Source organism: Aptenodytes patagonicus, chromosome 5 (assembly GCF_965638725.1).
Source record: "Aptenodytes patagonicus chromosome 5, bAptPat1.pri.cur, whole genome shotgun sequence".
NCBI classification, from domain to species: Eukaryota; Metazoa; Chordata; class Aves; order Sphenisciformes; family Spheniscidae; genus Aptenodytes; species Aptenodytes patagonicus.
This window is the reverse complement of record NC_134953.1, coordinates 18551673-18569195: the sequence shown is the minus strand read 5'-3', so window position 1 is coordinate 18569195 and position 17523 is coordinate 18551673. Positions and strand designations below refer to the sequence as shown.

The 17523-nt window shown below is 43.3% G+C and overlaps 1 protein-coding gene across 1 annotated transcript in view; it reads right to left on the bottom strand.

The window, feature by feature from the left end:
* Positions 1-17523, bottom strand: part of CNNM2 (cyclin and CBS domain divalent metal cation transport mediator 2) — a 126471-nt gene that overhangs the window by 13908 nt on the left and 95040 nt on the right. Inside the window, exons 2-4 of the mRNA XM_076338933.1 lie at positions 12562-12705; positions 5131-5268; positions 2852-3021 (exon numbers count right to left, since the gene is read on the bottom strand). Coding sequence (XP_076195048.1) covers positions 2852-3021; positions 5131-5268; positions 12562-12705 — 452 coding nt within the window. The remainder of the gene's footprint in view (positions 1-2851; positions 3022-5130; positions 5269-12561; positions 12706-17523) is intronic.

Genomic DNA, 17523 nt, shown 5'->3' with positions numbered 1-17523 from the left:
CAAGACCAGACTTGAGCCCTGAAAGCCAGTTTTGCCTGACATTCCTAAGCAGTGTCATGGTCCCTGCAGTTTGTAATGGTGCCTGAACAGGGACAGACCCTGGAGGGCAACATGCGCTTGAGCCCTGAGCTATCCTGGTCTTTGGTGCCCTGTGGCCAGTGTAAGTCCCTGCAGAGGAGCGGGATCAGCACAGCGCTTTGCGGAGGTACTATTGCCGGGCTCCAAGGGCTGCCAGGCTGCTTTCCCTCAATGCAGAGTGAAAAAATACTTCCCCGGTATCACAACAAGCTTGTATGTAGCACAGTCACCTGGGGTCTTGAGACACATTTTGGGCCACAGCTCACATTCACATGAAGAGTCCCCTCTAACACAAACATAGGGAAGGGAGATGGAATACAACACACGAGGAGGCTGTCTGCCTTCGCTGATGAGATTCCCACAGAAACAAAGCCTTTATTCCTGAAGGAGCAGTCTTGGGGCTACTTCAGTTTTACATATTCCAGCACCCTTAACTTAAGATCCCGCTCTTTCGCAGGGTCTTGCCTAGAAACACCCTCAGTGCTTCCCAAGCTGTACAAAACCACACTACCACACAAATGCACCTGCTTCTGATGTGGCCCTAACCAAATGTTTAACATCACATCCTACGAAGGACTCTAGAACAGAACCCACCATATCAAACATAGCTGTAAACATCCCAGTTACTTTGGTATACACGTAGCCAAAAATAATCGGCTTCTTGGTGAGGCCTGGTTTTCACATCCATCCATCCTTACTGGTACTGCAGTGAGAGTTACAGCACACCACTGCAGACAGAAGAAATCTCATGCAGCTTTCAGGCTGACCTACACAAAGGTTGGGATTTCAGGCAAACCCATAATTACCTGCAATGCTTTCCCTCTGGCTAGGCTGGAAAGGGCAAACAGACTGCCCGTCCCATGTGTACTGAGTAGACTGAACATCAACTGGACACAACTGGGTCAAAATGAGTCCAAAAGGTAGATTTTATTTCTATGTGTTTATTTCATTAAGCACCATTTCAAATAAATAATCATGCCTTTAACTTTACAGTACTGCACTGGGGCACAAAAACATGAAAATGAACTCAACCTGCGTGAGCCCTGATAACAAGTCAGTTTGTCTAACTGTCCCAGATGAGAAAAATCACAAAATCCACCTAGCAGGAAGAGAGTGCCTAGCTCACAAATCCACTTTCCTGCTATCACAAGCAACGACTTCATATAATCCTTTTTAAAACCAATGTCACTCCACAACACAAATAAGTAGCTTATTTGTTCATTATAAGCCTTCCAAAAGGTATGATTTCATCACCCAGGCAAAGACTGGTTATAAACAGAGCTCTCAACCTACTTACTGCTGGTAGTTATTCGCCAGCGAAGACCAGGTCTCCAAAATACATACACAATCAGGCTTTGATCTTCACATACAGTCAGTCTGGAGTTAGTAGCTAAATACAAACTAGTAATTAGTAGTTGGAGTTGAGATTCAGTTCCAAGACCATTGCTCTATCTGCAGAACCAACCTTGTTACCATTTTTACAGTATGTACCTACTGCAAGACTCAATTTTCCAAATGCATTATAGAGCTAGCACACTGTGTTTGCTAAATATGTATTGATTGAAGAATAGCTCAGAAAGAACTGATTGTACTTTTGTATCGCCCATGTCCTCCATTTACGTCTTTGCAGCATTACCTCATTCAGGAACATTATCTTGCCTCTGGAATATTTCAGATTGCAACAATTCAGCACATAAGAAAGAGCAGTTAAGGAGCTACCAGTTGCTCCTCAAACCCTTGGAAAAAATGATCCTTTTTAAAAAGAGAATTACGCTGAATCCACAATATCATATTCCATATGCTTTCTTAATTGTTTATCACTGACAGTGTTTAAACCTCCCTTCCATTCTTTTTTTTTTAAGGCCATGTTAAGGAAGATTTCAAGCCCGGTGTTACAACTGTAGCTACGATGCTTGTGTTTTTATAACCAAAACTGATTTCAGTTATGCAGGATAGAAACATAAGCACCTTTCCAGCAAAATCTCTTAAAGGACTGTTCCTACTCAAACGGTGCTAGATGGAAGCTAAGTTTCTGTGTAAAGCTTTACCTAGTCATTCAAGTGTTCCTGTCAAGTAACAAAAACCTGGGAGATATCAGCACTAGATGCAATCCTGTACGGAACAAGTAGAAAACAGTCCTTCCACACCACCTAGGGCTCCAATCTAAAAACCACCCAAAAGTGGCGATCTCGAGGTAGGGCGAGTGCTTGGATGGCAGGGTGCCCAGGAACCGCAGAGGCTGTGGCAGGAGGTGGCATCAGTTCAGTAGATGGCGCAATGCCTCCACTGAAACCTGCGCTTCTCACACCACCAAAGGTACAGACTTCAAAATCGCACAGAAAAATGTCATTTCTCTAAACTGTCAAACTCCCCATGCCTCCTTTTGCAAAAGGAAAAAACGCATTCCAGAAAGCCAAACTCCTATGATATGCCATTTTTCGCACCCCTATTTTCCAAGCAATGCCAGCTGTATGCAGGGATTCCTTTGCATTGCCTATCCTAGTGATACCTAAAGCATAAGTAACTTTCAACAGATGTCTGGAAGTGGGAAGTGCTGTCTACCCTTCACAACTGGTTTAACTGAGGCTGAAAGCAGCTGAGTGAGCTCTTCAAGGTTGGCAAGGTCATAAAGGAGGCAGGAGCAGTTCCCAGGAGCCATAGTTCCATTCCCATGTTTGAAAGAAGACAAACTTCAACAACTGGAAGAGGTATAGAGAGGGATATGTCAGGAGATGAAGGATTTTGCACATATCTACGTAATCACATGTCTGACCTGTAAAATGAGAACAAAGTAGTCGACAGGCTTGTTTCGCTGGTAGAGGTAGTGTTCTGGGGCTTTCTTGTTCTTCTCGTCGTATTTCAGCTCCTGGATGACGTTGGGATGTTTTAGCAGCCTGAGAAGGATCTTCTCTGACATCTGGGATGGACCAAATGCTTCTACTTCTATAACACAAGATACAACTTGGCATTACACTTCATATGCCTGGCAAGAAGTTAGCAATACTCGTTAATAAGCATTTGCCTATAAAAGACACACAGATGCAGAGAGATCCATTATGGGATTGCAGGCTTCCTGTCTTTTGAGACTGTTAGATTTGTAAGGGGGGGGGAAACCAGGAACGCCCCAACTTTCAGTACTGACGTATTTTTCAAAACAACCAAAAACCATGTCTTCATCTGAAAGGGAAAAGAAAAAGGCAGTCTTGCCCTCTTGAGAGTTCAGTCACAGTTGTATACGTTCATTGGAGAGTTGTATAAATGGAAGAGCTTTACAATTGGGGCACAGAACCTTTGAATTTGGTTTTCTCCTTCCTCAAAACATATTAAAGTTACTGCATTTATTGCACTTTTTCTAAAAAAAAAAGTCACTGTTTGGGGCCTAGAAAGTTGCTCTAGATAGATGCTCTACATAAATCAAAGACACAATTGGGACTGCCACGGTTCATATGGGAAGAGTTACTCAAAGTGAGAGACAGTGCAGGTCAGTTCAAACCATGTGGGATTAATGCCTGACACACAGAACACATCCCCTATCCACTTGCTCTTCAGTGTTCCCAACAGGAGCTGTTTGAAGTGGAAAAGCTCATCCTTGTGTGGGAGAGTTAAGCCAGGGACGTCGAGATTTACACATGCAAATTGATAAGCTTTCCTAACACCTCATTTCAGAACAGGACTGTTAATGACCCAGTACCTTTCATCTGCTAAAGATACTATTCTCAATTTAGAACAGAGAAACCAAAACTGTAGCTTTCATCTTATTTAGCAGTGGCTTCACAGACAGACCTGGATTTAAGCTACACAATCCTTTCATCCACAAAACAAGTAGAGAAGCAGCACTGTAAGACTATGTCTGTTGAGCAGGTGTTTAGGGAACTCCACCAAGTCTTGTACCACTACATGAACAACGCCTTGCTTGCTGTTAAATCCACATCTTCCTGTTGAACTGCTTCCTTTCACCAAGGACATGCTCACGTGCACATGAGCCGTAGGAGTTCAAACCTTTTAAGGAATTACTGCCCCTCAGCTGAGATGTGATAACCGATCACGTACATGTTTCTTTCAAGTCACAGGGGCAAAATAAAGCATGAAGGCGGACTAGGAGCATCTAGGCAGGCAGTTACTGCATCTTAGAGGAGGGGAAGTACTAATTCCAACTGGAGCTGGCAAACTTGAGACAAAACAACTTTATCATTTTTCAACCCATGAGTATATGTTGAACATAGCAGTGAAAGATGCCCATCTGAAAGGCCTGCATGTGAGAAGTCTTTTTATGTCAAAGAGAGACAGCACGAGCAATAGGAAGGTATGTTTTCCACAAGCTCTCCTGTTAACAGGTCTCATCTCTGAGGTGAAGGGACCAAGTTTACGACGAAAGGCAGTATCAGCTGCAAGAAACCATTCAAGGCCCTGGCCTCTCTGCCAGACTGCCCACCCAAGGGCTAAAACATCAAGGAGTTCTGGGATGGAGACAACTGTCCTCTGAAACCTGAAGTCATCAACGGAGGTCACACAAGCCAGCCAGAAATCCATTTTTAAAAGTACAGTTCAACCGCCTGCGCAGTCTGCATTAAATGTGTCAGGAGAGTTTTTCACTTGGAGTCAAAAAGTCTCATGGAACAGGTTTAGACCTTCCTGCAAAAAGTCCAGCATCTCTTTCTGGAGAAGGCGCCAGAGTGCAATTACAGTCAGCTGGCCAGTGGTATCGAGTCCTCTTTGGTTTGTTCCCTGAGCTCTTCCTAATGGGGTGTACTTGCTAGTCGTTAATCTGACGGACTCTAGACATGCAGTGCGGCACTTGGCATTCATCCTTACCTTTCAGACCAATTTAAAGTTACTGGTCCACCCCTGGTAAATGTCTCAGAGGGTTCATGCCGACACTGAACACAGGAGAGGAGAGAATTTAAAAAGAAAAACACAACAGTGGCATTATTTGTCACCCCACAATCCAGCCTCCCTTCCCGCCTGCACTGTCCCACCCACCTCACCAGCCTTTGCTGACAAACTGCCTCCGAGGCTCTGGCATGATCGCAAAAAAAGATAACCTGCACTTGCCTGTTGCCAGGAACCGGTGCATTGCCAGGAGGAGCTGTGGTGATATTTTAACCTTCATCTCGCTGTCTGTCTGCTTGAAGGCAGAGAAGTCCTGCTTCCTGTCCCGATGAGCTACTTTCTTTTTCGTCTTGTTATCAGCTGGGGAAGGGAGGGTGGGAAAAGAAAGGAAGGAAGCGATTTCTGTTAGAATGGGGTCCAACACGAACCGCGCTGGATGGAGTCAGTCAGGATGGCCACCCAGAGCACAGGATGCAGACAAACCCCTCTGCAGTACACGCAAAGCCCTGCTCATCGGCATGCAGCACAAACCAGAAACAACCAGCGAGCTGTGCTGCGGGCTCATCTGGTCGTGAGCCCCTGTCCTGCAGAGCCAGGCACCCACGGTCTCTGTCACTTCTCTGTCACTTCAATGAGGGGAAAGTCTCTGCTTGCAAACATCTAATTGTAGAGCAGCTCTGCATATTACACATATGGTGCGTGCGCATTTCTAGGTGGGGAGGAGGAGTCCTGCTCAGTGTTACTAATGATCAAAAGGTGTTGTTCTACAAGAATATCTGTGATAGCTACTTTTTTCATATACATTCCTTAGGAAATTCCCAGCAAGTACACAGACTAAATATACAATGACCTATTTCTTATGCTGTACCATGGCTTCACTGACTCTTCACAGCTTTGGCAAAATCTGCATGCCTTTGGTCCAAGTAACTCCCAATGTCTAGTGCATGCAGTTTCTTTTGTCCTGTCCAAACTTCAGCAAAGGCTGGCAAGGTGTACAGCCTGGAGGTGGGAATCTCTGGCTGCTTTACAGGCACTGAAGCCAGAATGAAGTACAGAGTAGCTTCAGGAGTTCAGATATGGGAATTTGCCTGCTAGTGATCCTGGATGCCTGTCCTTTATTCAGCTAAATACTTGCTACTTGGTTCGTCTGTGTCTTAAAACAGTGTCTGTGGTAGGGAATCCCCATTTGTGAAAGACAACGTGAAAGATGGAGTTGCAGAGGCACAAACAACCCAGCTATTACCATCCACCTGCTGAGCTAATCTGCCAAAATGTCTAGGAAACCAGGTCAGCACAGAGCTACAGGCATGTTGGGGTACGGTATACATCAATTCCAGGGAGAAGAGGTCTCTGTTCAGATGGCAGGGTCTTGCCCTTCTCTGCTGACAGAGTGCGTAAGGTGGCATTGGCTATAAGCAGCAGAATGCTGTCAGACAGCTCTAAGCTCCACCGTATATTGCAGGCAATTACTGTGAGCCCCTCAGACTGGAGGCATGGCTCAGGTTCTAGGGCCTTAGTGGGGAAAGATACTGAAAACACTATGGCTACTTGTCTATCAGACCCCTAGTCATTGCTTTAAAATGAATAGACTTTTGAGGGACCACAGGCAGTTCTGGTACATTGATTCACTGCAGAGAATCCGGGCAAGCACACAAAGACGTGCAGGTGAAGCTAACCCTGTGAAACCTCACGCATACTCCCAGGTAGCTGTTGCCAGATTTTGGGTTATGCATGCAAAGATGATTAAAGTGAGGTACCATAGCAAGGAAGCCACTGAGATCTGGAGTCCTGTAGGTGTCCAAATATATGCTACAGACTACATAAGGTTCAGAGCGGTTGAGTTTGGGACTTGGAAATTACAATACTGGTAATTAACAGATGTCTAGAAAAATTTTCCCAAGTCACCTAGCCTTTTAGATATGAATACATTTAGATCCTCAACTTCCCATGGACAAGCCTCCACTATAAGACTATCACAGACTCAACAGCAATACTGTACTGATAGTAATGTATCTACTGTGTATATCTAAAGCTCATTCTGTGAGCAGTGCAAATCAGAAAATTTGAGATACTTGTTCCCAAGCACATGGAGAAGAATGATGACAACCCATGCCCTTTTTCTTCTTTGAAACCAGAAGCCTCTTACCCTAGTAGTACTTTACCCAGTACCTGGACTACATCGGGGACTGCAGTTTCTCTTCCAAAAGCAGGAATAGAAACCACCCAAGGGAGTGGTTACAGACTAGAAACAATCCCTGCCTTAGGAATATAGTCTGAGACAGACCTTATCTGTACTTGCAGTTAAAGGAAAGATGGATACTAAAGCAATAGAAAGTGAATAGGAGAAAAGTCCCCCAGAAACTCTCACTAGGTCCTACCTCTTGTAAGAGGTAAGAAGAATAGAAATTGTGCTTTTTCTGAAAAGCTCAGAGAATGGTATTTTTTACAATGCTGTGGCTGAGATGCTTTCTCACAAGGAGCTCCGTCATTGCTGTCTTCAGGGAGGCAAAAATCACCACGAGTACAAGTTTTGGCCCTGGGACAGGGAAACGTCTCTTCAGCGGGGCAGTAAAGCATCTCTGTATTTCTCCTGTGAATGAGCTGTACCACCACAGGCTTCACACTGCACTTCTGGTACGTGAAAACAGGGCCAGCATCACACCATGGGAGGATGCCTTAAATCTTTCTGTCTGCATTAGTCATCAAGGTAAGAGACCCAGGCTCTTAATCAAATGATAGGTGATTTCAACTCCTCCTACTGTTTCCTTGGCAGCTTGTCCAGAAACCTTACCCCAAGAAAAACGTTACACAGTGAGAGCAGAGCCATATGGCTTAAAGCCATTATCTTGGCTTATTTTTGTAAGGGATGGTCTTAATTGTTCTTCGCTATCCAAACAACTTCTGAGCTTCTTGTAAGACATAGGAACCAAGGATTGGACGGTGACAGAAGTAAATGAATCTGGACCAGGTATTTCCTGTTTGTCCTTTCTACAGTAAGTGAGATGGAGACCTGGGCACTGAAGTTATCTTGGCATGCTGAAGCGATCTCTGCTTACAGAGTGCTGTGATGCTGTTTGGTTCTGCAACATGAACAATGTGACACGAAGGATACCCTCAGTATAACTTTTGGTGAGATATCAACAAATATTGCAACTACCTTCAGTAGGTTCTGGGAATATTTAGACTTTTCCTTCAAAGGCAGCAAGGCTAACCGTGAGTTCCTGGGCTGATGGAGAGAACCCAAGAAGAGGGTGAGAACTTCCAGGCCTGATGCAGAACACCACAAATGATTGCATGAATTTACTTGAAGGAGCCAGCTTGGACTGCAGACAGCTACGGAACAGGGAGACAAACCTCAGATCACCCATTCAGTTGGGCGGGCAGGCAGGCAGCAGGCTGATGGGCACTGCAAATGCACCCAGACAATGTTCTGGGAAGGTTCTTGTTCTCTTCCTGTGCTCCTTGTTGTCCTTTTGTCTTTAGGACAGAGTAGACATCTGCAGTGAGCTCCAGACAAGAGAATGAGGACAAAAATATTTTATCAAATGGAAGCGTAGTTCTGTCTGGCACACAAGAACTGTACAAGGACAGAGACAAGCAACTGCTTGAGATGTGTATGTATAAGATACTTCAGGAAAAGTAAGTACAATTCCCAGAGGACTAGACTCACTGACCCTGTGCCCATACTCAGTACCAGGATGCCCAGCCCAAGGCAATCAGAGGTAGATGCCAGAGTCTCACTCAGCACACACCCCATGTCCCCTTCTCTCTCATCCCCACATTGGTGCACACACCCAGGCTGATAGCCTATGCCCCACACACCGCACAGATCTTCTTAAGCCTGTGGGTTTGTTTCATTTTAAAAGAAAGGTTTAACTAAGTTAGTTTTGCCAGTTCTTTTTGTCCCTAGCTGGGAAAACCAGGTTGCCCTGTGTATTACACACGTTTTGGCAACTGACAGAAAGTCAGCAGGACTAAACCTGAAGCTCTTAAACAGCCTAAAATAGCTTCCCGTAAGGATGCAGCTCCTGTAGCCTACCAGTGCTAGACAGCAGAAGGTTAGCAAGTCCACAGTCCTAATGGCCAACAAGGTAAAACCATCATTTTCTAACAGGTGGCAACCACCTTGGTATATCTAAAGATTAGATTCCAGCTACACAAAGCTCTGCTCTCCTGGAGTAGGATGCTGATGTACACCATACCAATATCTGTAGGTCTTGCCAGACAAATCGGTGTTGCACAACCTTTTCTATGTTGCTGCACTTTCACTGGATGACAGTGGAAATACTTATTGGGGCAAACAATTTTTATTCCCGTAGCTCCGCGGTTTAAATGGGTTTAAAAAGAGTTTACTAGCACATATATTTAACATACCTGTTTTGACAGCTGTTTAGAAATAGGAATGTTCGGGTAAGATGTGGTCTTCCCCTCAGGGAAGTTCACTTGCCAAGGCTAAAAAAAAATTATTAGGTGAAAGCTATTGCAGCTGTAGCAGTGCAGCTCTGTAACAAATGTGCCCCATGGCCTGGCACCGAACAGCCCTGCAGCATGGGCTTGCCAGGGGTCGTATTCACTGAGACAGACTGCTGAACAACACGTGGGTGAGGACGTAAAAATGCAATGTAAGCTGATGCTTACAACCAGACTATTTATCCGCAACATGCAGAACACGTGCACAAGGGTGTGTTAAGGTATTTCATTTGTAGAAAAATCCCAGATTTTACGTGGGGCAAACCCTCTCTGAATCTGTCTGTGTGAAAAACAGCAGCATTCCAGTTGCACTAAGGGGATAACTAAATGCATCTTCAATTAGAAAGAGCTAAGTAAGACAGGCCACCAGTCAAACCCGGGTCAGAATGGTGAACATGTTCCTCAAGCAGACTCTGCAGTCTGAGACCAATGCAGAACATAGAGTTTTCTCTCTTGGGCCTCTGAGAAGGTTGAGAAATGCTCTCCCACCACGGCTAGGGCCATGGGAGTGCAGGACAGACTCCTGTACTGCGTCAATCATGAAAAAATGCTCCAACTTTCTAATGCTAAGAGCCAAATACACTGACAGCTCTTCATCGTGACACTGGCTGAGACGTAGTCAGAGCCTACCTGTGTCATGACAGAAACTTCTTCTCTCCACCCCATCAGCATCCCCAATACAAAGTCTCATGCTCAGAAGTACTCAGTCTATCCAGATTTTGATAGGTCAGACATCTTTAACAATTTTTCTTGCTCTCGTCTTCTTCTCCTTGCTCCCAACATCTCTGCAAGCCATAAGACATAGCAGACTAGAGCAATCTGAAGAAATACCACACATTTATTGGGCACGCAACCCTCGAGAAATTCAGCTGCAGAGTTTCAGCAGTGAGAGCAACTTTCAGCAAAAACTGTAAATATACAATTGCTTCTACCCTAACACAGTTCAAATGGATTTTCATGGAAACAGCAGAAAGGCACAGCTCCAACACCAAGGTCAGCCATTTCATCAAATTTCAAGTTTCCATCAAAGCAAAACAAAACATTTTTAAAACTTCAGAACAAAGGCTTAACAACGCTGCCAAAATTTTTTGTAAGGTCTACTTTTAAGTAAACACCTAGCACAGAGCAAATCAGTCCAAAGGTTTCTTGGTCTGAGCTGAGCAAGCCAGCTTGGTCTTATAACGAACAGCATCAGAGAACTCTAGTACTAGATGGGGTTACTAGCACTGACACACTGATATCAACATCAAAAACGAGCTGCCTTAACATATCGTGGACAATAAGGTACCTTCAGTAAACCCAAAGCACGTTCCCATCACTACACTAATTGGAAGTGGTTACAGCACATCAATCTGCCCAAATCCAAAACCTATCACATTTTCTGTGATCCTCGCAGCTTCTCCAGATTTCTGATCTCTCCCTTATTGCTAGAGTTTCCTTCAGTCTAAACAGTGGAATGAACTCCAGCGCTTCATAAAGAAACTAGAAGTTCATCTTCATGGTACATAGAAGGTCACCCCAAAAAATTTCCTGCATCCTCCAGGAAGCCTAGGAAGTGAAGTTTCCCTCCTGTTCTGAACCAGGAATTTTCAACAGTAAAACCTTCCCAGGAAGGAGAGTTTCAAATGAACTCATGTTCACCAGCTCTATTTTGTCAATCTAGGAAGTCTTCAGGTAGTAAAATTAAATTCTCATTTCCTTGCCCTCTAACATGCTATTAATGGTCAAAGCTTTTTTTGTCCTGAAGAACAACACAGCATGATCTATGTGGTTTCTCTTAACAAACAAGGGGAAAAAAAACATTGAAAAGTATATGCAATGTCTTTTCACTTGTAGAAACACGGAAATATCTCAAAGGTGATGAGACAAAGATAGGATCTTTTTGGAGTATAAAAGAAAGTCTGAATTCACCCTGTAAAAGCATTATGTTGTAACTGATTAGCCCAACAATTCATTGGTGAAGGTATGAAAAGAAATCAATACTAACCGGACTTCTGTGATTTGCATAGTAATTAGACTGTTTAGCATATCGTAAAACACAACTGTGATTTACATGAACCTTTGGACACACAAATACTGGTAAAATACTGACCAGCTACAGAAAGTAGTTCAGGCAATAACAATCTATTAGGAAAAGTAGAAGTATGTCTATCCCACAGTGTAAAGTGCTCATTTGGCATTTGGCTTGAAGGGAGGCTAAAAGATGCTTGCGTTGGCCTCAGGAAGATGCTGTAGAAACATTCAGATCTCTTTCATGAGGAAAGAAAAAGAAAGCAAAGGACAGCTGAACAGTGTTAAAGATATTTAAAATTACTATTTCTATTACAATAGAATCTAGAGACATCCTTGTGCTACACGTGAACACATAGTAAAAAATAGCATCTGCCGGCAAGTGATCAAAGCACAGATAAGACAGATGAAGAATGACAGAAAGGAAGTCCCATATGCACAGCACAGATTGTGCAGATGGGAAGAGAAGCAAAGACACTTTAGGCAATTGGCCAAAGACCAGACAAACTCTAAAATGGGAAAGAAAAGAGTCCAGATCTCTCAAGTCCCAGGTAATGGTTGAGCTGCAGCATCATCTCCCTCAACTTATGTTAACACAAAGGAAGGAAGGAGCTGTACTGAGTGATAAAAAGAGGAGTCATTTAGGATATGCTGGTTTTCAGCCCTGAAGAATTTCCATTCTCAGGTTTTCTGAATGAGCAACAGAGACACTCTAAAGAGACTCCATTCCCCTTCCTTGAGGGCATGGTATTTGCCTGCCTTCTTGCTAAACTACGGTAGTACATGGACTACAGGCCCTTGAGGCAGAGAGAGGTTAGGGGAAAATGTGGGGGGTCGTGAGCACTGTAACAAAAAGGTTTAACAAGGCCACTGTGGTGGAGAACAGCTAGCAGGAGAGACCAGATTGCTGCAGATGCAAACCTTCTTGATGGAAAGGTCAAATAAAGAAACCTGTCCTGTTTCTGAATTAATACCCCTTTATGCTGTATGTGAGGTGCCCATGCTGCAAAAACAAAAATTACTTCGACCATCTGAGGGATCTGCAGGTCATTTGACCATTGAGATTTTAAATCAGCAACTTAACATCTCTCAAAACACAGGTATTAAACAAAACTGCTGCTGGATGGAGTCTTCCCTCCCATCTATAAACAAAGTGCAAATATTTCTACTCACTGTATAGATCTGTTTCATCCAGAATTTCAGACTTGATGATCTCTTCAATCACATCTTCTAAAGTGACAATTCCCAGGACTTCATAAAAAGGATCCCCTTCTCCTTCATTGTTTACTCTTTGTACTATAGCCAGGTGAGACTTGCCTGCAAGGAGACAGATCAGCAATTTAGACATTTTAGAAATTCCTGAAAGATCAGAAATTATAGCAGAATTACAGACACACAGGTATAAATAAAAAGACAAAAAGGTTCATGACAGGCTTCATGAAAAAAGAGGCAAAGTTTAACAGATGCTTAAAATCATAATTTGATTTCTGTCTGAGAAATGAATTGCTGGGTCACATAAATCCACCTAATACACTAAAGGAGAATGGCTAAAGAGATCAGTGTTCTCTTTCTAATGTCTTTCCCAGTGAAACCGTCACCCTGGCATTGAATTCATTATATTATCTTGTTGACGGTTGCTCCACTTCTTGTCTCATGCGTTGGCAGAGGAAGGCCAGGCTGGAGCCCTCCTTTGCAGCAAGCTCCCGTAGATGTTCTCCTCAAGCTTGGAAACAACAGCAACAATGGCCAAACCACAGAAGCACGTGGACAGGGTAGAGTTGGGGAGAAGAGGTCAGCCCGATCCATGAGTTTCTCTTTTTCTCCTCCCTCCCTCAAAAATAATTATTTAGACATGTTCGGGGGGGGGGGGGGGGGGGGGGGGGCTTATTTAGGAATTAATTAATAAAAAATATTCAAAGTGACAGTGTCTGATCAACAAAGAGAAAAGCTAAGATGAGATATACTAGTGGCTCTAAAGATCCCTGAGCTGTGCATCATTCACAGTGTATTCTATAATTCCTAAAGTCCTTTCTGCCACAGGAATAATAATAGTATCATGACCCTTCGAATCCACTTTGATATCCTTGGTTGCCAGTTTCCCTAGCTGCCACCGAAAGCCGGTCCTTTGTAAAGCTGCATAAAAAGTAACATGCATTCAAAAGGTTCACCAAATGCAAGTGGCGTTTTGAAGTATAAATAGCGCAGGTACCAATATGCTTCCTGAACTACCAGGAGGTAAGCAACGTTGTCTCACATTCCTCTTTGCTAGTCTCAGAAACGATACTTATCCCCATCCGTGGAAGATAACCAAAATAGTTCAACTTTGCTTAGACCCCTTTATAGGCAATAATGTCTGCATGCTTTAAGATTCAGATTATTAGACTAACAAGCATTTAAACTATTCCAACCCAGACTTACTCATGCTTAAAGAATGAAAATATCCCGAACAAATTAGATGAGGGAGGAAAACTTATCAACTACTGATATAAACATTGCATCAGGTCAAGTCAATTCACTTTGGTAAGTTTTTCACATCTGCTTTCCCAGGGACCCAACATAAGCAGTTAAAAACAAATTCTTGGTGAATGCTGTCTGTCGAAAGTTAAATTCTTTTGCTATTCCCAGCTTGTGATCATTTAAAAGGAATTTTCCAAAGCAGGGTCTAATATTAGACTCAAAATGAAGTTTCCATTCCACTTAGGCGATATTCTCACCAAAGTAACTACTGCATAATCTGATTGTCTTGGAGCTACTCGTTTAGATGCAGATGGACATACTTTAAATACCAACTCCACAGCACTGCTGAGTCTTATCTTGAGGAGACTTTATTCTACAGTGAATTAATAGCAAGATGATTTGTGATTTTAAAGGATCAACATTCATATTATACTGAAAGCCTTTCACCGTGCCAGGTTTTACTTCTTTGCATTCCTTGCAAGACTTCCAGCTCTTTTTACCGCTCGATGAACAGCATTTAAAAAAAAAAAGGTGACTTCATAAAAACATGAAAGATTTAAGTACTATTATCATTGCTGTTCCCCTGTAATGTATTACTCCAATTATAGCCTTTCAATATAACAATGTTGAAGAAGAACTGTGGCACCAAAAAATGTCCCACGGACAAACCAAATATTGTAATTTTTTTCCCAGCGCCTGCTCAGATATTAGTATATTTGCTTTCAAGTCAAAAGGCATAACTCCTTCAAGAACCATTTCTATCACAGACCAGAGCAGCTCATTTGCATATGCTCATTCAGATGCTAATTCCCGAGGATCGCCGTTCTCACACATTAGTAAGTGGTAAGAGTGCTCAGATCTGTACAAGTGGGTAAAATAAAAAAAACAACAAACAATGCTATCAACTCGGTGTTTCAGCTTTGATCAGAATCACCAAATTACAGCCTTCTCCTCCACTTCTGTACTGCCTGTGATAAAGCTGAACTAGGTGATAAAATTTTACATTTTGAAAAGGACAGTCTTTCTAACAGTGGAGTCCTGGACACATCTACAAGCAATGGGAGAGATTTATGGAAATGGGATTGGGGAAGGACCTGAGGGGCTGTGATACCACGGGAAGTTGTGCGCGACTTTCAGCCACAAAACCAGTTACAAGCCCTTTCCTCCGGGGTGGTCCCCACCAAGAATTTAGGATCACTAAAATATGTTACGCTCTCCCCATTTTAGCAGCCGCAGTGCTCTGATCTGACCAACAGTACCTAATGTGAGACAAGTGACCAAAATCTGTACCAGCTACTGCTCTCTTATGCAAAGTGAGCCGATAAGGAATTAGTTATGGATGGGTATCGGACATTTTGCACTTTCTACAACGAAAAAGAAGGCTAGAAAGATTTTATCTGGCTCTGCCATAATCTCTGATTTTTAGGTTTTTTATTTATCACCCAAAATATCGAGACCGTTGAAACCTGTCATAGTTTCAAATGTCATTGGACTTTTTGGTGGATAGCATCGAAGTTCAGCTCTACCTTCATTATTAAAACTGTATGTCGCAGAGAGTTTATCTGTCGAAAATAGATAAATTGTCCAAACACAGGCTGACACTAACCTTTCTTCCCTCTTTTCCTGTTCCTGACTTTCATGAACCCATTGCTTTGCTGGGGTCAGATGAATTTAAGCCAATCTCATCAGGGTGCCTCTAAAAGGCTGCCTTTTGCTCCCAAAGTCTTCTCCTTCCTTTGCATTGGCTCCAATGCTCATGCAGTCACTTGATAAGACAGACCAGATCTGAAAATTACATTTCTTGGGTCTTTGCAAGTTAATTTTGATCCAGATCCAATAATTTGCCAGAAATCATCAGACAGTGGAACAAGCATCGGTGCTGGTGACGGAGGTGCCACGAAGACCCATTCCCGGACTGGCTGCCCTCTCAGACTGCTGCACAGATGACTGCAAAACACCCTCCACGTATGGAAGTAATCAAGGCAGAAAAGGCTAAAGGAAAAGCCAGAGGAGTGCAAAGACTTCTTTATACATCATAAAAGAGCACAACACAGCACGTGCCCAACTTTAAAAGTGGCCTGTGAGTAAAATAATGACTCCTCCGAGTGTTTTAAATAGAAATTGGCTGCAGCTTTATTCAAAGACTTTATCAGGCCACTGGTATTTGTCATACCATTTTATTCAACCAGGAAAGAGAGGTTTCAACTGTATTTTCCACTGCTAAGGACATACAATACATATCCAACAAGGAGCTGAATAAAGTAAACGTCCGGGTAAAGAAACCTCGACTGTCTATAGTATTCCTAGGGCTTTGAAAGCAGAACACAAACAGAGAGAGCAAGCGTGCATGGAAATTATATAAATAATTTCTATACTTCACTGATTTTCTGGCCACAGTCTCTAACTGCACTACATCTATGACATTAATCTTTCTTTAATCACTTGTTTTAAGTGTTGATACAATGAGATTTAGCAAGCAGGCAGCTCTGCAGCACTGCCAGATCTGATGATAAAGGCAGAAATGACCTGAGTGATGCGTAATAAGCAGCACCAGGAGAGAACTGTGGGCAGTGCTCTGACCCACAACTCCTCTGTGGCCACAGGCAGGTAGCGTTTGCTTTCTGCCTCAGCTTCCCCCATCTATAGCAACGGTCAGTAACATCAGCAAGAGCCTATGGAGCTTATACGTGTACATGGCTTGAGACACAAGTTGTGACAAATGCTAATCTCTCAGTTACATTCACAGGCAACTAAAAGACCAAGGAGTTTTGTTAAAAGCAAATCCAGCCTCATCCCATTGCTCAAAATCTTGCCACTCAGCTTGGATTTTGCTCTGTACCGCAACTTCTGATTAATTTATTGAGCTAATTAAGAAACATGAAGATGCTTAGTGAAATCCGCATGAGTCAGTGAACCTAGAATGAGCTCCTGGGAGTCCATGTGACTGACTGACCACGCAGAAAAGCACTGGAAGAAGTGCTTGAAATACTGGTTCTCTTACAGTACCTTGACCGTTCCTTGAAAAAGATATGGAAAAAAAATTTTCACCCTTTGATCCTAACTGAGGCATTTATATGTTTAGAGCAAGGACCTTGAGAATATTGCCATGCAGTTCAAACTAGAGATGCAAACATCTGACCAAGTCCAACATCTGCTCTGGTCAGTGCAGAGGGTCTTGCCAACATGAAGAGTTTTGCCATATGAATAGAGCTGTACCCACCCCACTCTCACATGCCACTTCCCCACAGACACACAGGCAGAAGAAATGGGCTAACAGGAACATTATGAAGTTCAATAAATGCAAATGCAAAGTCATGAACCTGGTAGAAAATAACCCCCATGCACTGGTAGTGGGGACTGACTGGCTGGGTCTGCAGAAAAGGTCTCCATGGTCCTGGTGGACAAGCTACACAAGTCAGCAGTCTGTCCTTGCAGCAAAGAAAGCTAATTGCATACTGACTACATTAGCACACATGCAGCTAGCAGGTCAAGGGAAGGGATTATTCCCCTCTATTTGGCACTTGTGAGACCGCACCTGCAGTACTGGAGTCCAGTTTGGGGTTCTCCAGTACAAGAAAGACATTGACAAACTGAAGCAATTCCAGTGGATGGATGCTAAGATGGTCTGGGGCTGGAGCCCACGATGCACAAGGGAGCTGCATTGGTTCAGTCTTGCAA